This window comes from Tympanuchus pallidicinctus, unplaced genomic scaffold, assembly GCF_026119805.1.
Source record: "Tympanuchus pallidicinctus isolate F22 unplaced genomic scaffold, pur_lepc_1.0 scaffold3, whole genome shotgun sequence".
Classification (NCBI taxonomy): Eukaryota; Metazoa; Chordata; class Aves; order Galliformes; family Phasianidae; genus Tympanuchus; species Tympanuchus pallidicinctus.
The window spans coordinates 80,313,195-80,333,702 of NW_026294747.1; the positions used below are offsets into that span (position 1 = coordinate 80,313,195).

The 20,508-nt window shown below is 38.2% G+C and overlaps 1 protein-coding gene across 2 annotated transcripts; it reads left to right on the forward strand.

Moving 5' to 3' along the window:
• Positions 1-1,582: 1,582 nt before the first annotated feature.
• STEAP2 (STEAP2 metalloreductase) lies at positions 1,583-20,237 on the forward strand. 2 transcript variants are annotated; one of them, XM_052692521.1, is made up of 6 exons: positions 1,583-1,737; positions 5,326-5,850; positions 7,285-7,812; positions 9,406-9,570; positions 14,639-14,786; positions 19,731-20,237. In XM_052692521.1, the coding sequence occupies exons 2-6, from the start codon at positions 5,359-5,361 to the stop codon at positions 19,853-19,855; spliced, it is 1,458 nt and encodes a 485-aa protein (XP_052548481.1). In that variant the 5' UTR covers positions 1,583-1,737; positions 5,326-5,358; the 3' UTR covers positions 19,856-20,237. The 2 variants fall into 2 exon arrangements, with proteins under 2 accessions (XP_052548481.1, XP_052548480.1); XM_052692520.1 differs by lacking the exon at positions 19,731-20,237 and having other exon boundaries at positions 1,588-1,737; positions 14,639-19,301.
• The last annotated feature ends 271 nt before the right edge of the window (positions 20,238-20,508 follow it).

Consider the following 20,508-nt stretch of genomic DNA (forward strand, 5'->3'; position numbering starts at 1 on the left):
ACCACTATTTCTCTGGGAAGCTGCCTTTCAGCAAAGAACTTTTCCCTAGTATCCAATCTGAACTTCCCATGATTAGGCTTCAAGTCATTCCCTCAAATCCTATATGATTCTGTAAAACACCAGAAAAAGAAAGTAGAGATGCCTATCAACATTAGGTTGTTGACAGGCATCTCCACAATGTAACAATTTAACTCACAATTTTATGACTAACATTGATTTTGAATACAATTCACTAATTCTAGCAACACATAGAAATAGCTACAAAAGAAATGAAGTGTTGGTGTGAGATGACACTGAATGACCTTACTAAGAACAGAATTTAGGCATGAAGGGTCAGAGTCTGAGATGGCAGCTGGTCAAGAGAACCAGGGACCATTTTCCATTCTGTCTGTGTAGGAAGAAAAACACCTCCCTGATACAAAATTAATACAGATCTTACAATGGATCATCTCCTAGAGGAGTGAGTGTTATGTTCAAGACATTTTGCTGTAGTGATAAATAAAAAAAAAAAAAAGAAAAAAGAAAAAAAAGAAAAAAAATTACCACGAACATTGAAAATTACAGCCTTCTCACCAAAATTAAAATTCAAATAAAGCAATGTTGCAGGATTTTGACAATTTCATTAAATGCAATGCATCATCTTAAGGTGCATGAATTTCTCTCATAACTGAATATGCCTATTTTGAAGTAAATACTTCAGTGTCTGCAACTATCACATGAAGCAGCATATAAGGAGAAGCAGCCACAAGTAAAGCAGAAAGCAATATTCTGTTCTTTTTTCTTTTGATATATTTGTTGGTTGGACTGAAACTTTTAATCCCAGAGTCCTGAAGTTGTTGTAGGCTATGGAAAATCAACCCTAAGATGACAGCTTCTGAATCGCTAACAAAGGAAAAGGGAATATTAACACGCAGAAGGATGAGAAGCAATTTCTTACCACGGAAGAGTCCAGCTTATTTCTGAGAGATCTGTCAGTGGACTTCACCTTTCCATTGATTTCCACGGAGTATGGAACCAGTCCTCAGCCTGGGAGCTGAAATTACTGTTTGGAAAACCTGGCAATAGGTTTTCTGTGAGTGTTTTTACCAGAATAAGAAACACTTCAAAAATACACATTTTCAGTGTCAGGGAAACATAAAACATCTGTGGAGGAGAGTGGCTTCTGAACTACAGTTTAAAGGTTCCTCTGCCCATTTCCAATTCAGCAGCGTGTTTGTTAGCGACCACTTATTGAAACAAATGTTTGAAAGGTTTATATGTCCCATCACGACTACACGGTCAGGCAGCACCCGCACACAGAACGGCAGAAGGGGAATGACTGCGTCTGTGCACGTGCCGGCCTTTTGCCGAGACGACAACAACGTACAGCAGTTCAGAGTAAAGCTGCATTTGCCTTCAACTGGAAATTTCCTCAGCTAACAAACCCGGGCCTCGCGTTTACGCAGCCCATCGCGTCCGTCACCTCGCCGCTACGCCACGGCGGGCACACGGCCAGCTCGGGGAGCGCCTTCTCCCACCGGCGGGGACAGACGCGGGCATCTCGCGCCCCCTGGCCGTCCCCGGCCCCACGCACGAAGCGCCGCCGTTCCCTGCCCGCCCGGCCGTAGCACCGAGGCAGCGGCCGCAGGGGGCGGGATGCAGCGCTGGGAGGCGCCGCCTTCCCGCCCGCCCGGCACTGCGGGGCTGGAGGCTGAGGAGCCGGAGCGGAGGCGCCGCTCCTCCGACGCGCGGGAGGAGGTGAGCGGGGCCGACGCGGGAGTGGGCCGCGACCCCGCCGGACGTCTCCTCGGGCTGGCCGTTCCCACCGCCGCCCCGGTGGGGCTCCTCTCTGCCCGCACGTCTGGGCGGGCTCCCGCGGGCCTGGCGGTGACGGGCTCCCCGGAGCCGGTGCGGGGGCTTAGGGTCGGCCCGGCGTCCGGGCCTGCCTGCCGCGGCCCGGGACGCCCGGGTGTGGAGGCGGCCGGGGCGGAGGTTTGGAAGCGAGGGGCTTCGGAGTCGCCGCTCTCGTCACGGGCGGCGCTGTCGTTACGGCCCGCCGTGCGCCCCGCGCTGCGATGCGCTCACCTGAGGCGGACGGCCGCCCCGCAGCCGCCGCTCCGCGCCCGAGCTGCCGCAGTGTCCGCCCGGCCGGCGCGGGCCGCTCGCCGCGGCTGTCCCCGGGCTCCGCGTTACGCCGCTGTCCCGAGAGCGGTGCAGAACGCACTTGATCACATCAACAACTCGTTCAGGTTTTCCGTTTGTTCGTTTTTCTCCTTAAGGGATTACGCTTCTCAGAGCGGTTCTTCACAGCTGTCCCCTTCTAGCTGGTGTAGCTCTGTCGTGTTTTCTTTGGCTTATCCAAGGCCAAACGTCAAATTTCTATCACTCCTGCTGTTTCTTGTATCCACAAAGGCAGTCGTTTTGTAAAAGATGGGTTTTCTTGCATTCCGTTCCTGAACAACCCAGATTAGCTAGTACTTATCAGCTTCCCATCTGTTTACAAGTTGATTGCTCAACAACTTGCTGTAAATCTTTCCAGAGACTGCAGTTAAGCTAACAAGTTTTTGCTTCTCTCAGTTCTCCTCTTTTCCTCTTCTAAGATGTGTACATGTCCCTTCTGCATTCTGAAGACATTGCTTCTGTCGGGCATCAAGGCTGGATTTCACAAGTGTCTGCTGACTTGAAAATCTTTATCTTATCTTTATCTTTTAAATTCTTCACCTCCTGCCTTCCTGCAAGATTAATTTCAGTCTTGCACACTCTTACCTCTGAACTGCTATCGTGCATTGAGTATAGTCCCTTCTCATGACTTCCAGCTCTGGTTTCTATCATCTCTCAAGATGCCCAAGAGTCTCACCTGTCTGTTCCGTAGGGTTATTTACCATGAAAACATAAATTCTGTTAGTTTATTCCATTCCTCACATTCTGTTTTCCTTAGGTGATGAGAAACTGGACAGTGTGCCAAATCCAGCTCAGCAGAGCAATTCTTCATGTCCTAATCCTTGATATCCCTTCTCATGGATTTTTAGACAAAAAGTGGAAGTGGGCTGCAGTATGGCGGAACAGTACTCATTGCCCATTTTCTCATGGCAGTTCCATTTCTATTCCTTTAAGTTTCACAGTATATATTCTGTAAGTTTTGTGGTTACCTTCACATCACATGGCATGAACTGAAATGGACCTGTGTAATCATACAATGAATGCATACATTTTTGTCATAACTAGTTGATGTATATCTCTCAGCTGATAATTCAATAATTTGAGGCAGCTGAAGCTGAAAAAATACTATTCAGATCCATCTTTATCTATGGGAAAGCAGTGATATCATTACAGATGTTAGTCAACAAGTCAGAGTGCTGTGCTTAGTAGTACAAAAAAATATTTCTTGTCTCCATAAATGTAACTTCGATAAGTTCCTACAGATGGATGGAAATATACACAATATGTATTATTCTTATGAGAAGAATGTACTTCTTGTTTCCTTATGTCTGCAGCAGCCAGGAATAAAAGACTTTAGAAGGTCCTTATTCCTAATTAATATATATACTAAATGGGCAAAGGAGAAACAAGCTTTGTTTCTGAATAGGAAGGGGATTGTTAAGGTATTTGTTTTTTTCATGTGGTCGTATAATGCTCAGAACTCAGGCAGGCTGTAATGTGACACGGAGCTTGCAGATTGTCTGCTGAATGTTGTGGCAAAAGAGCTCAGAGACATTTAGTATTGAATCCAGTAGTTAGCCTTGGAAAATGTTACTCTCCACTGTCTGAGAGTTCCATTTTTTTCCTCCATCTGAAGTTGAAGGTCATAGATGACGCAGTATTATCTCTGAACCTCACAACTGTACTTTCTGATTGAAACATGTGTCATGTAAGGTCACTCCATCCTTAACCTGAAATGCACCTGGATCAGAAATGGGTATGTAGATATTTCCCTCTTCAAAGGCTTTCAATTCAAATAGTCAAACTGAGCTAAATTAAACTCTTGCTTTTAGATTAGTAAGTCTTAATTCTCTTTGTGAATATATACATGCTTTCATACAAAGCTGTTCAAATGTAAGGGTTTCTGTGTGCTGACAGAATTATTGATCTTTGTAGATACCACAATTATTTCACCCTCTTGTCTTTCACATAACCTTTATTGGGTTCCCCCCAAAAAGGAGTTGAGATACAGTTTTGAAAACTGTTGTGAGATTCATCATGACAAACTAAGAAATGTTATAGAATCATAAAATGGCATGAGTTGAAAAGGACCACAATGATTAACCAGTTCCAACCCCCCTGCTATGTGCAGGATTGCCAACCATCAGACCAGGCTGCCACATCCAGCCTGGCCTTGAATGCCTCCAGGGATGGGGCATCCACAACCTCCTTGGGCAACCTGTTCCAGTGCTTCACCACTCTGAGTGAAAAACTTCCTCCTAAGATGTAACCTAAACCTCCCTGTCTCAGTTTAAAACCATTTCCTATCACTGTCCATCCATTTAAACAGTCATTTACCACAAGAATAGCATGTGTTATATGCAGTTTGGGCTTTTTAAATGTGTAGCTCTCGTTGCAGTCGTTTTTTAAAACTGTACACTGCAGTATTTTTATCCTCTTTCAGAATAGATCTGCACTGTAAGTAATTGACTTCTGTCAAAACTGATCATGTTTGCTGTAATGCAGATGACCAGAATGTGTACCTCTCATCACAATCCCCTTTCAAAACTAAATGAATTATCATCTTAGATTTATAGACAGCAGAACTAAGGTGCAGTGTATCTAAGATCGGGATTCCAACACTAAAGTCCTTCTAAATCAGATTTTTATCTTTGGACAGAGTGTGGTACATGTGTGTAATAAATGTGGGTTTTGGAATGGAAGCCAAGAGTTATACGCTGCTTAATAGATTGCACTCTATAATGAAGAAATCTAACTTGTTGCCCTCATTTTTGTCTTTGTTCATTAATCTCTGACTTCACTGTCTCCGTACAAATGTTTGGAGTCACTAAATCCTTCTGCATTATGTATTCTTTAACCTGGGAAAGCAGTTGTGCATCTCTATGACTGATTTTAACTTGAATGATTTAAAAAATGTGTGTACTTCCTTGCATATACTTTTTTTTATTTGTTTTTACCTACTTCTGTAACTGTTATTAAAACATTTGAAGTTGTGTTCTTCCTTGGATTAGTGACACAGTGCCAGAAAAAAAGTTTGTTTTTCTGCATGCTTCATGAAAGAAAAGATAAAATCTGAAAATTAGAACCACAGAATTTGCTTCAGAGTTGTTTGTGGATTGTGATGGCTTGTGAAAAGGTCTGATGCAGCTTTTTTTCCTTCTCTTGCTTTCTCTGCTTTTTTTCCAGAAAAAGTAATCATAAGTTTGGTGTCTTAGAATTATGGAATCAATCTCTATGATGGGAAGCCCTAAGAACCTCAATGAAACTTTTCTACCAAACGTGGCCAATGGCATCAAGGATGCCAGTAAGATCACAGTAGGCATCATTGGAAGTGGAGACTTCGCAAAATCATTGACCATTCGGCTGATCAGATGTGGGTACCATGTTGTTGTAGGAAGCAGAAACCCTAAACTTGCTGCAGAGTTCTTTCCCCACGTGGTTGATGTCACTCACCATGAAGATGCAGTAACAAAAACAAACCTCATTTTTGTAGCTATTCATAGAGAACACTACACGTCTTTGTGGGACCTCAAGCATTTACTTGTTGGTAAAATTCTGGTTGATGTCAGCAACAATACAAGAGTAGACCAATATCCAGACTCCAATGCAGAGTATTTGGCATCACTTTTCCCAGATTCTCTAGTTGTCAAAGGATTCAATGTTGTTTCAGCTTGGTCACTCCAGTTAGGACCAAAGGATGCCAGCAGACAGGTAAACATTGTGTTTGTTTTTATTTGACTTGTTTGTAAGATGAAAAGACAGTAGTACAGAATAAATGATCCAAACTGTGCTCTAGGGTGCCTGTGTGTCTTTAAGGATTGCAGAGGAATGTAGGTACTAGCTTAGATCAACTAGCTGACATTTCATTGACTACAGTAAGAAGAGTAGGATCCTAAAGTTTTCTGTAGGAAATACGTTGATTTATATTTTAGTGCTTCAAAAGATGAAGACAGTTTTTCCCAGTTTATTTTAGTTTAAATGTTGTTTTTTGTGGGGTGAACTGTTGAAAGAGATGCACAGAAATCTGAGGTCCCGACCCCAAGGCTTGGGAGTCAGAAATGTCAGCTCTTCTAGAATTGCTTGCATTCAGTGTAACCACAGAGAGAATATAACCCATTATTTGGCTTCTGGAATATCCCAAGATCATAAATATGAGGAAACAGATGGAGGCACATATGTTTCAAAGTAATCATTCATTTGATCCAGAATTGCTTGGGAACATCATGTTCAATTTACTTCCCGGTGTATTCCCCAAATCCATCCTGCATACAGAAGGTACAGCTGTATGTTTTTCTTGCTTTGCTGAAGCAATATAAAGACATGCATGAGCCCAGTACTTCGCAGCTTTGTGGGCTACAAGGGTTACATGACAAGTGGTGAGTGTAACATGACTGCTGGAGACTACTGAGTTCTCTGGCACTTCAAGCAAATTTTAAGTAGTATGCAATAAATACTGAATTAGCATAATTTTATAAAGAATCTCATTGCACTATTTTTGTTCCTTTTTGGAGCAGCAGGCCACTGTAAGTCATTGACTTCTGTCAAACCTCATCATGTTTTCTGTAATACAGATGATTGGAAACATTCTTACATAGAGATTACACCGTTCTCTGCTTTGCATTGTGTTTGTCCTGCAGCTGTTTTGGGGTCATCATTTAAGATAAGTGTACATTTGAGAAACTCAAGGTTTGGAAATTACTGTAGCCATTGTTTCAGGTTCAGTCCATTCTTATGGGCATTTCAGTGTGGGGAGTATGAGACATTTCAGTGTGTGGATTACCTGTATGTGCCACAGTCACCTCACTGTCAACTTCAAGCAAATGCCAATTTTATTTTGGTTGCTCTGTGGCTAAATAACCGTGCATATTTTTACCTTTGGTGGATTTGTGCATAGCGTTGTTTTTATTCAATATTTCTTCTAACGGTGATCTGTCAAAGTGATGTAAGTTAGCAGTAGTGCTGCAATTTTGCACTGGAGCACCGGAGGCTCTTCAGTTGGGGCAGGGGGTGAAGGGGTTGTTGCTGTTTAATAGTTGAGGTTTTTTTGTTTTGTTTTGGATTTGGGTTTTTTGTTTCTGTTTTGTTGAGTTTGTTTTTAACCTGTAAGTCTTCCTGCATCTACAATTCACCTGACTTTTCCAACAGGTCTATATATGCAGTAACAATGTTCAGGCTCGCCATCAAGTTACTGAGCTCGCTCGTCAGCTTGGTTTTATTCCTATTGATTTGGGGGCATTGTCATCTTCAAGAGAGATTGAAAACTTACCTCTGCGACTCTTCACACTGTGGAAGGGGCCTGTAGTGATTGCCATTAGTCTGGCAACATTTTTCTTCATTTATTCCTTCATCAGAGACGTAATCCATCCGTACGTGAGAAGTCAACAGAGTGACTTTTACAAGATCCCCATTGAGATTGTCAATAAGACTCTACCAGTTGTTGCCATCACGTTGCTCTCTCTAGTGTATTTGTCAGGACTTATTGCAGCCTCTTACCAGCTTTACTACGGCACTAAGTACAGGCGATTTCCACCTTGGCTGGACAACTGGCTGCAGTGTCGAAAGCAGCTTGGACTGCTCAGTTTTTTCTTTGCAGTGGTGCATGTGGCATACAGCCTTTGCTTACCTATGAGGAGATCAGAGCGATACTTGTTCCTCAATATGGCGTATCAACAGGTATGCTGATCCTTAGCTAAGTAAGCCAAAAGTGCCTTGGTTGTATATGTGATACATTAATACAAAATGCATGTTTTGTGCATCTCTTCCATTGTTTTCAGTCAAAAATCTTTAGGATTATTTTATGCATAGGTAATGCTTAGTAAGAAGGGAGAGTAAAAGAAACACCTGTGTACCTTATGTCAGGTTGTGTTCACGTTTGTATAGTAAGTTGAATCAAGGATATATTCTACTTAAATCTTTGGCAGCAATATGTGCAATGAGGATGTAGGTTAGACAGGATAAGAGCAACACCAAAGAAAACTTCTGAGGTAAGTTTCTCTTTGTGTGTTTTTGAGATACAGGAGATGTATGTATGTGGCAAGTGCATTTACAAATGTGGGAAAGTACTTAGAGTGGATATTATTATGATAATATTCATAAATACAATGTATTTTTGCAGTGAAAGTTCTGATACTTTAAAACTTTTTGGACCTGTGGTAAAAATATTATGGACAGTAGAAATTCTGTGAATGTCACCTATTACAGGCAAGAGATTAACTCACAGTTCCCAGGAACGATAGCTGGTCTTGCATATAACCTTGAAACAGTCTCTGACAAACCCACAATCCTTTAGAAGAACTGCTGCTTTGTCTGTCAGCTTATTGCCACCTTTAAAGTGGCAGGAGAGCAGCACTGCCATTCAGCATATAAAATCTGCTGGAAAGACAGATGAAATTGAACAGAAAGAAAAATTAAAGAAATCAAATCCTAGTAACAGAACAAAAGCAGATTGGGTCCACAGATTCTAAAAGAAGTGAGAAATTGAACTTCAGAGAAAGGCAGAAAGAATAAAACTATGAAAAACAGCAAGGAATTGTAATTGTAGTATGTAACGTAGTAAAGGATCTATGATATTTTTACTAATAGTTTGTCTCATTTCTAATAGTTCTGTAAAAATCTCACTTGCTAACGTTCATAGTGGACCTCTTCTAAGACACATCAAATCACTATGGTTATCTTAAAATGGAAAAAATAATTGAATATCTAGGCAGCTTAACTTTTAAGGACCTGAGCTGTTTCCTTTTTCTGGTAAAGTTCTCCAACTAGAGCATTTTCAAATGCATTTAATATCAACAGTGAAAGTGGCAAAACAGTTTGGCTTTTGTATAAGGAGCTAAAGCACTAAGAGAAAATGATGCTAAATTGTTTCCAAGTGTAAAGAACTAAAACACTGTGGATTCATCCAGTTTATGCTATAGAAGATATGTCTCCAAGGTCTGAAGAATATAATTACTTTTCTGCAGTGTAGGGTATGCTTATACACTATAGAGAAATGTAGAACTGCTTGTATTTATAAGATAATTATTGTAATGTTATGTTTTCTTTTACCAACTCATCTAGTTTTCCTGCATAACGTATTTTTAATCTATCAAGAGCCAATACCAACAGTAAGGAAATTGTTTTTTCTCCAAGGCATGAGGAAACTTCTGAAATATTTGACCCCATTTTATAATTGTTCTATTACTGTAGACATTTACTCAACAAAATAATTTCTGTTGATGCTTTTAATATTCTGGAGAATGAAGTGCTTCCTTTCTGCTCCTTCATCAGGTTCATGCAAATGTTGAAAATTCTTGGAATGAAGAAGAAGTGTGGCGAATTGAAATGTATCTCTCCTTTGGAATAATGAGTCTTGGGTTGCTTTCTTTGCTGGCAGTAACTTCTATCCCTTCAGTCAACAATGCCTTAAACTGGAGGGAGTTCAGTTTTATTCAGGTGTGTTATTCTCAAAATAATAGATTTTTGTTGTTAACATGAATTTCTTTCTAATGATAATTATTACTGTTACAAAAAGCACTTCGCAACGTGATCAGAGTATGTTGTTTTTTCTATCTCATAAGTTAATAAGAGCAGCATATCTTTACTCAGCAAATAGATCAGCATGTAGGCAAGTTCAGCATTTTATAGGCATCAAAATAGGAATTTGCCTTTTATTGATGTTGGCATTGAAGGATCAACACAGACAAGACCAAATGAGGGTAAATCTATAAATTCCTTTTCCACTGTTAGAATTTATTTATAAGTTCTAATTAGATAAAGTAGCACAGACTGACTAAAAGCAATGATAATGATGGGATGAGATGATGAACATAAATGAACTCAACTATAAAACTGAAGTCTTGTCTTGAAGAATTATTTTTATACAGCACTCTGACAGCCATGGTATTATTAATTCAGTTTTTCCTCTTCTACACTGTGTGGGAATCAATACTCTCGGCTGCATTATTCTCATTAGGTAAAAATTCCCATTAGGAAAATACGCTGTTGTGTTTATTAAAAACAGTAGCTTTTCCCAGTCCTGACATCCCTTCTCCTGCCTATATCCCTAACTTTACTTTTTATCAGTTTGGAGTTTTGATTTGTTTTATGATTTAGGGTTCAGTACTGTAGTCTTAACTCTGTCTTATCTGATTAAGAGTTTTTGGACATACCTGCTTGTATGGGAACTGCTGAATCACTGCCAGAACCTCTGATTGACCACCTGAGGTGAGCAATGAGTCAGCCCTGGGAGCACAGCTGAAGGCAATTTTCCTGTGCTACCAGAAGGGGTGGAGCCTTGCTCCATTTCTCCTAGATCCTGTTTAAGAGCTGACTAGCACTGGGGATGGATCTCTTTTGGAGATCACTCCTCTTGGAGTCTTCTCAGCAAGCCCAGGACAGGGGTAAGCTTTCCATCCATTCTTCTTTAGTGTGATAACCTGTTTAGCCTAACTTTATTTCTTAATTATAACACTCATATATTCATTGTTTGTACACCACTGCAATGAAATTGTTGACTCATTCCTACCTACGCTGCATCTGCTTTGCTGTTTGGGTATTGAGTCATATTTCATAATTTACAAACATCTTAAATGGAGTGCTGAGGAATACTTTTTTGGCTGTAATTGTAAGAGATCTTATGTATGTAGCAAAGCACAAAAATTTTGCTGAAAGATTTGTCTGAGTATCATTCCCCAAACTGACCTGTTCATTCTCGCTCACCATTTTGAGCCTTCACAAGAAGTAAATGCTCATTTTGTACTGTTCAAACATTCCTGCCATCCAGAGTTCTCTGTCTGCAGATAACAGTACTGCATATTCGGTCACAAGGTCATGACTTTCAGCCAGAATTTGTATCTAATTTTTTCTTTCACAGATTTCCAGATCTCAGGCTTGTGTGATTTACTCAAAATCCAGACAGCACCTACATATTCACATGCCTACAAAGGTGTTTTTGTTTGTATTGTATTTTCTGTAGTTATTTGCACTGTAATTAAAGGCAAAATAATTCAATTTTTAATTATGAACTTTTGCAAATTATCTCTGGTGTTTTGACAAATTGGGAACAAGTTGCTCTCTCTGGAGGGTTGTTATAGTTGGTTCTGTATTGCATGCTAAAGAGAATTAGTATAGATAACTATTTATGATCATTTGCCATTTTTAATTGCACATAAGAAATTGAAATACTAAAATTTCTTTAAAGTTCATGATCATTATGTGGTACTTCAATTTTTCAGTAATCTCAGGATGTAAGTTAGTCTTCAGGTAGTCACTACTCCTTTGAAAAAGTCATTTAATTTATTCAATCAGAAAAAAGGCTTTCAGTGATCCCCCCACTAAAGTAAAAGTTGTTTGCGAGTTTGTATTTCCCTAAGTTAGTGGAATGAGCATCGAAACTACAGCCTGTCATCTCAGCATTGCTCTCCTTGTAGCTGGGGAAATCAGCATGTCTTTGCCTTTAGTCCTGATTCTTGAGGTAATCTGCCAAAATACTTATTCAATCTCTGTTTCGTATCTCATGGATGAAGAGTCAGACAGGCAGTCAGCACACCCAGTCAGTTTCTCACCTCAGCATTTCTCAAAGAGCAACACATTATTGATTGCTCATCTCAGAAGGTACAGTTTGATCAAAATAAGAGCATGACTTCCTCTAGGGAGCATTACCACTAAAATGCACTCAGTTCTAATGTCTGCTGGCAGAATCTGAGTTTAGAATTAGCAAGTTATTTACATACACAAGCCCAGTTAGTTTTCTAACCCTACTGCAATAGAACAAGCTCCGAATAGCATCATCCTATGTACAGTGGTACAGACCTCTATTGCAGTGTTTCTAATACCATAGAGAATCCTCAGTAGTGAATGTTGTTGCCCAGAAATCATGGTTGTCTTTGATATCCCAAATTATTTTAGAGATGCTTCCATCTTACCTCACCTGATTTCACAACACAAGTGACAGCAGCTCCAAAAATTCCTTAGGAACCATTCCTAAAACTATTCCCAGCAACCATACTAGAGCCTGGGAAGAACATTTCCGGCATTTTCAACTGGTATTTCTACTACTCACCAATGTGATTCCAGTCAAGGAGAAGTATTTCTTTTTGCTGCTTTCAAATGTCTTCTGCTCTTAAAGATGTTAGCATCCTGTGCCTCCCAGCCAAGATCAACCCCTTATAGTGAGCTTTTACTCAATTTGTAAAGGCAGCTGTTTTTGCCTGTTGTATGGGAACTGTTGAGTTGTGGTCTGAACCACTGACTGATCACCTGGGGAAAGCACTGAGTCAGCCATGAGAGCATAGGTGAAGGCAGTTCCCTTGTGTGACCAGAAGGGGTGGAGCCTGGCTGCACCTCTCCTAGACTCCATTTAGGGCTGACTGCCACTGGGGAAGGATCTTTTTCTGGAGATCCTTCTATTTGGAGTTTTTTACTGCAAGCCTATGACGTGGGTGAACGTTTCATTTTCGATTGTCTATTTCCACCACAATAATTTTTCTAACTATTGACCTGTAAAATACCATCCTAACCACACCGCTCTTCTAACTGTACATTTCTTAATTGTACACCTGTACATCTGGAAAAGTTAATAACTGCAAACTAGGATAAGTGCTCTTGATGGAACTTTAGGTGTGACAGACCTGTCGTACAAAGAAAAAAGCCTGCAAAATGCTAGGTTGTATAAGGAGCATCTTCTTTCTAGTTAAGTACTGAAACACAGTGACAGAGGCAATTAAAAGCCTAATGGAAGAAAACACTGTCAGTAGTTGACAAACACCTCTAGAATTATCTTTGGAATCAGATTATTAGATGAGTGATTCTAATGGACCAATATATATTACTAGTGTATGCCCTAGCAACACCAAAGAAGCATATAGCAACTTTCCGCAGGTAAAAAAAAAAAATCTCTGAATAGAGATGCATAACGCTTTTCTTGTACTGTTTTTAACATTTTACTGTTATTTACTAGCTTCTCTTTTGACCATTAGATACAGAAAGATACATATTGGCAAGTTAAACCGTGGTATTGATCTGCAGTATTTTCCTTTTTATAGGAGTTAATCCTTATAAATGTTATTAATTAGTTCACACCTTCCTCTGTCCCTAGAAACTGGTTAATCTTGACGCAGAAAACTTCCTGCTATAGGAAAGCTGGAGAGGGACTTTCCATAAGGGTATGCAGTAACAGGGCACGGGGAAATGGTTTTAAGCTGAAAGAGGGTAGATTTGGAGTACATATTCAGAAGCAACAATTTACTGTGAGGGTGGTGAGACTTTGGAACAGGTTGCCCAGGAAGTGAGTGCCCCTGCCCTGGAAGCATTCAAGACCAGGCTGGATGGGACTTTAAGCAACCTGATCTAGAGGGAGGTGTTACTGCCTGTAGCAGGGGGTTCGGACTGGATGATTTAAAGATCCCTTCTGTTCCAAGCCATTCTAAATTTTTATGATTCAATGATTCTTTCACTATTACAGACCCTTAGGCTACTTTTTTCTTAGGACAGAAAGATTGTCTTTGCTTCTTTCTTTACTGAAGTTAAAACGAAGCCCACTGTCCAGTTAATACACATTCTTTGTTTTAGCGACTTTCTACAAATGTTTCTCGACCAAATTACAACAGTTTAGAAGAAAAAAAGTTTTTCATTATTTGCCCACCCCCAGAAGTCAAGGCGTAGTAGTCCTTTAGCAGTGTTTTGGGAAAGACAAACTTAAGACCTTTAACTCAAGCCTGCAGAGCAGTACTAATACCTGTCACTAAAAAGGACATCAAATCAGAAAACCACAGGATATCCCAAGTTGGAGAGGACCTAGTGGGATCAAGTCCGCCTGTGGATATGGTACCTTCTGCAGCTTGCTGTAGATTACATGATGAAGTCCTTTGCAGGGTATTATGGGAACCTTCTTTTTAACATTAAATCCAGCACTGCTTGTTTATGAACTGCGTTGTTACTTTGTGCCATTCTACACAAATCCTGTAGTGTCGATATTCCTTCTCATTAACCAGTGGATGGGGGAGGGTAAGGAATGGTTTATGCTAGCTTCAAATAAGTGTGTGTAGGTTGTTGCAATGAAGGTCGTCATTAGGAAGAAGCAAATTACACCTCTTGAAGCAATAAAAATTTAAGTTGATAAACTCAGATCCGTTCCAGCAAAATGGCTCTGATTCCATAATAAGTATGACTCTTGATACTATCTACCTTTATAGCTGGGAAAACATATTCAGAAATTAATTGTAAAGCCAACTGATGTTGTTTCAGTAACTTTGCTGAGATTGTTACTTAAGTTCATGTCTTGTGGTTTGCTTACATAGGCCCTAGCCTATAGATACTAGTGCTTTAAATCAGTGTTTAATTCTCTCTGTAGTTTTCAGAATGTGAACTTAAAACCACATAATGGTACTTCAAACTAATACGTAGGTATGACATTTTAATGCAGTGTCTGAAAGAAATATTAAAACAATGGGTTAAACTTAATCTGATGAAGGACCAAGTACTATTTTCTCATCTTTTTTCCCTGGTTTCTCTTTTTTTCAAGTCTACACTTGGATACGTTGCTCTGCTCATAAGTACTTTCCACGTACTGATTTATGGATGGAAAAGAGCTTTTGAAGAAGAATATTACAGATTTTACACACCACCAAATTTTGTTCTTGCCCTTGTTCTGCCTTCCATTGTAGTTCTAGGTAAGATCATTTTACTTCTGCCATGTGTAAGTAGGAAACTAAGGAGGATTAGAAGAGGATGGGAGAAAAGCCATGCAATAGAAGAAACAAGTGGGTCCATTCCACATTTCTCTCCAGAAAGAATAACTGTGATGTGATGGTGGACTACATTTTGTTAGTACTACTGAAGATGTTTGGGTTTTTCCTTGTGTTTTTTTTTTTGTCTTGTATTTTCAGGAGTTTATGTAATGTATGTGTAAAGTCAGTGTGGACTTGCTTGGCATACATACAAGCCCTCAGTGGATTTATGAGAAATTGATAACTAGGAAATTGCTATTTTGGATATCTACAAAAATACTTTGTTTTGATTTACAGAGGGCAGATAATCATGAAATCAGATTTATTTTAATGCTCCTTTGCACAATTGTATCACAACAGTATTTTGTTATAACAATGCTTGTGAGATATTTCTTTGACTTAGTGTGTCAGAGTGCTACGTCTTAATACCGTACTTTACCACATCTGTCATTTAAACCACACTTCTGGGTTACTGAGTTCAGAATATTGACTAATAGAGTTAATAATTTAAGAAGCATTCAGATTTTGAAGCAACTGAAATTAATTTGTAATGTGTTGCACATGTACAGTGAATTTATGTTTGTGGTTTTCAAATATTCCATGATTTAAATATGCAAAACCAGTTTCAGATGTGGCCTAATTATGCATCTTGTAAGCAGACAGTATTGTACCTTATGGGACTTTTTTAAAGAGAATCGCATGGAATTTTAAACCTTAGCATCTCTTTCTTTCTATATGTCGTATAATGAGTCACCAAAGCGTTATTATGCACGAGTAGGAGGACTTGCAAATATGTATGCAAGCAACTACTTCTTGATGGAATAATTATTTTAAAATACCAGAAAATATTTTAAAACAAAAATACTGATAAATCTGCAACAGTAAAAATCCACTTTCTCTGTGAAACTTCCAGTATGTTAGTACAACAAGGAAGCACCACATTACTCATGTTCTGTATGTTTTTTACATTGGAGTTTCAGTTATATATGAATGTCCCACAATCTATCTTAGTATCATCTTGTGTAAATACAATCTTCTATTTTTATATATAGTCTTACTTTTAGAACAGATGTTTCTGGGATACGCCTGAATTTTTGAGAAACAAAATGATTATTCTCAACCTTAAAAATGAAACTTTTCCTCTAAGACTTGACATTTGTGTTTTCTGTGGGATTCAGAAAAACATTCAAAATGATTTATTACTGTTACTTTGTCAGGTATTACTCTAACAAAATAGCTAAACCCAATTTATGTACCTTCAGTCTACTATTAATTAGCAAAACCTTTATTTTAACAAATGAGATTTGATCCAAATTTTCCTTGGATATATGAAGTTATATTTTTCTTAACTATTTTTGCACTGGATCTCTAAGTTTCTTAGCTGGGTCTTCACTTACTATTTCTTTGCAAGTATTTGTCATCGAAATGATACCTGTCAGAAAGAAGTTGAATTTATCCTTAAATATCATCAATCCTTTGAATCTCAGTACTTCTACAATGAAACCAACAGCTCCACAGAAACAGAATCTAGGATCAAATTCTACTCCCAGTTACACCAGCCTAAATCTGAAGTGTTGTTAGTTGTTCTTAATTTCATTTCAAACTCAAAAATATACTACAATTTTATTTTGATTGTAGTACCTGTATTCTCCAAACATCAAGTCTGTGTATGTTCAGGGTTTGTTGCAAATCAAGAGACAGCTGGATCATTTTAATTCCAAGCGTGTCCAACCAAGGTAATAATGTTACTGTTCCATTTCCTGTATGCAGCTATTTCAGTGACAGATGTGATACGCGAGCCCAATCCTGTTTTATCAAACCAGATATTAAGCAAAAAAACTGTAATTACTGCATATAGACAGGAGCCTAAGCTAATAGGAATCCCATTTTCTCATAAAAATAGAGAATAAATGTCATTTACAACTGCTAACTTACTTTGCCTGGGTGTAAATGCATTTCAGTTACAGAAAGCTGTATATTTTTCGAAGGCTTGCAGAGTAACCTGTAACTGAATTTCCTAGCCAGTGTTTTTTTTATTCCATTATTACAGACAAACTGAATAAAGCTTAGGCAGTTTTGCTCCATTGCTTTGAATAAATTTGATTACAGAATTAGCACAAAAAGTTCAACTGGCACAACTATTCTTTTGGTTCTAATTACTCGCACGTGCAGGTGTTTGCAGTATATTTGCTTGTGAGTTGTCTGAAAGGCAGTTAATCTTCACAAACCCATGGCATTGTTTATGTAGAGCTATTTCAACTCTTTGTTATTAATTTCATGCTAGAGAAAACAGCACATGATTTGATATTAAAATTCTCCAAGACTTTTTGTATTTTAATGATATAACTATTGTGCTATGTTCTGTCCCACTTCTGTGCATGAAACCTAATTAAAGTCACTAAGATTGAACAGTGTAACTGAAAGTAGAATTTCCTACCTTTGAACAAATTTAGAAACCATTATTGTTGACAGTTTCCAAATTAAAAATAACAGCAGCATATTTATAGTAATTATACATTTCTGCAGGACATATAATTATCATTCATATCTGATTCAGTAATGATTATGATGCAGAAGTATGATACTGTACTAGTTGAACATTACATCAAAGTCAATATATGTTGTAATATATCATGCAGCCACTCACAGTGTATACAGAAATGTATTTGCCCTCTATCCTATGCAGAGTTATTTCATCGTTAGACTTCTTCAGGAATGTTAAAACTCTTAAATTTTGAAATGACAGAAGTGTCTGGAGGGAATAGTAATGTGTTGTTTCTTTCTTCAAAGTACGTGTGTTGAAAATCAAAAATGTGGTTTAATTTTACTTGAAAGGTTGAAATATTGAAGTATTAATAAATAGATTATATTTTTAGACAAAATGTGAAGAGATTTTTGTTAAGTATTTGTGTTATAACGTGACATAACAGTTTCCAGTTAGGCCATGTATTTATTTCTAATTGGAATAAGATGACTTGTTATTTAATCTTATGTAGTGTTCTTTATTGTAAGGACCAATTAATAAAATACTAAGTCTGAAAATAAAATGACACTCATGCACTTATTACACATGTATATGTTCAGTCACATCAGGAAACTATTCATGTGATTAATTACATTGGTTTCTGTGGGAGGACTTGAGTAAGGAGTTACTGGAAAGACACCCGAGGCTAAAAGTTTGGTTTCAGTTGCCTAAATGTACTCTAATAAATCACTTAGATTCTTCAGTTATTTAGGAGAATATACATGTATTTTGAGGAACAGGCTGCTATAAAAATATTTTCTCTGTAACATTATATGAATCCTTATTACGTGAATCCTTTACTGCTTGTAGGGATGCCCTGCCAAATGTGAAAATAACCTTCACTTCTCTTAATTACAGTTAAATAAAAACAAAATATTGCTTAATATATGATGCAAAGCTTTACATATTATGCTAGAAAATAGAAACCTCTGTGTATTTAGCAACAGGATGTTTGTTTTTTATGGACGTTGAGGTATTTCTTAATGTTGTTTAAAATGCAGTTCTATTCCAGATCCCATATTTGTCTTTAATTTTATATTACAATTCCATTTACTGTAGCAACTATGGACAAGTTAATTAAGTCCTCATGGTCTTGAATTATTTAGAGATTAATTATTTTGAAATTCAGTTGTGCAAGTTGTTTGTGTATGTAGCTTGTGGTAACAGTTGTTGTGAATTGGTGCCACTTTTAACATTTTGTTCCAGCATTCTGCATAATGTGATGTGCCAACATGAGAAAGAAAATACGTTTGTATTTTTATTTGGCATTAATTGGCAATGAGGTATTGTGTATCTATATACAATCAGCTATACATGCTGCCCAAATAGCACTAAGGGAGATTACCGGTTAATCTAAGGCAAAAAATTCCCAAGTGAATATAGATTTCACAGGTGTGACTATAGTTAGGAAATGGTTTTCCTCTGAATGTTATAAAATTAAAGTTAGATATATCAGCTGCATAAAGATTAGATTGAGAATTAAATGTGATAGTTTCAGCTGTAACAGTGAATTTATGCAGTGGTTGTAGATGCACATGCATAGTTCCTTTCAGATAGTACATTTCACAAGGTTTGGATTTCATGGATGTTCATTGGTAGTATTTTCTACAAATAAGTAAAGTTGCAGTACTGATATTGTATCATTATATGATACTGCTTGAATTAGATTGCTGCCTGTGTAACAAGTGACACACAGAACTGAATGGTCATCTTTATGATATATTGCTTTTCTTGCCTCGCTGGCAGTGTCTTACAGTGAACGTAGTTTGTCTCCCATATGCGATATTTTCCTGGTATTCTCTTTGTTGTTGTTTGTCAGGGTTTTTTTTGTGCTGTCTCTCTGAACAGGGCTATTATAAAATGTTAATAAAATGCTTTTACCTATTTTTCCATAGACTCTGGTTTACAGAAAAATCAATAAAAAGTTAATGTCACGTATTTGGGTTTCTCTTCTGTGCTTATGCATAATAAAACTCAGTTTGCTTTCCTTTATAATACATGTGTACTCTGATTAACAGGTTTTCAAAGAAGTAGAACTTGAATGGAAATTCATAGTAAAATTCTCAAGAGTAATTAGTTTCTTTTACAACACATTTACAGGACCATTTCGCTTATCTGATTGTAAGGTACTCTTCAGCTTTTCAGGACACAAAAAGATGCTGTAGTATTATCAATATTTATTTGATCCACTTGTTGTTCAAAAAACATGTGCCCAGCAGTCTCAGTTTTGACACAAGAAATTTGGCAGGGGGAGATGTTCTTCATGTTTGGCTGTGCACATGAGAAAGCGTTACTGTTTAAATGAGAAAAGTAGGTGAACCACTTTGCACCACTCTTCCAAAGTGTGTACCTTTTTGTCCTAGGAGCCCTATGCCAGTATAAGAGGAAAGAGGAAGATAATACATATGAGGTGAAACCCTGCTTGAGTAGAGGTTCAGCAGCACAAACAGTTCTGAATTCAGAGAAATCAAGATGCACAAGTCAGTGAAGCCATCACAGTTCACATTATTTTCATATTAGTTTGCATAGCTTTCCTTTACTCTCAAAGCCATTCCCTAGCAGCAACAGAATATAGATGCGTTTAAAAATCAAAAGTGTTTTATATCTGTGTCCTGCCTGTCATAAAAATAACTTTTTGGTCCTAGAGATCTGTCATTTCTGAGCTGCTTTAAAATTTTGCTGTTTCTGTACATCACAGTGCTTGTTTTTTCTGAGTGTTGATACTATATTAGCAGCTGAGAACCCTGAATTATACCTTTGTCCAAGTAAAACTGAAAAAATGTAAGTTCTGTCTACTGTGACTTACTTCATTTCCTGTTAATAACTGATCAGATGGAGGGCCTCAGCAAATCCACAGCACGCGATGACCTAAACACTGCATTGTGATAGATAGGCAGGTAAATTCACATGCTTCAAGTTTTGTTGACTTTACAGATTTGAGAACTGCCGACCACTTTGCTTGTTGTTTTTGTTGTTCTTTTTCTTCTGTGAATATCAAACATAGGAAGTCTGGCAGTACAATACTGCATTTCCTTGTTGTCCTTCTTTTCCCTCATTGTATTGGTCAAAACAAGACACAAGATTGAAAAAGACATGAACTCAACCAACTGATTCTTAATCTCATTTCTGTGCTGTAAGGAG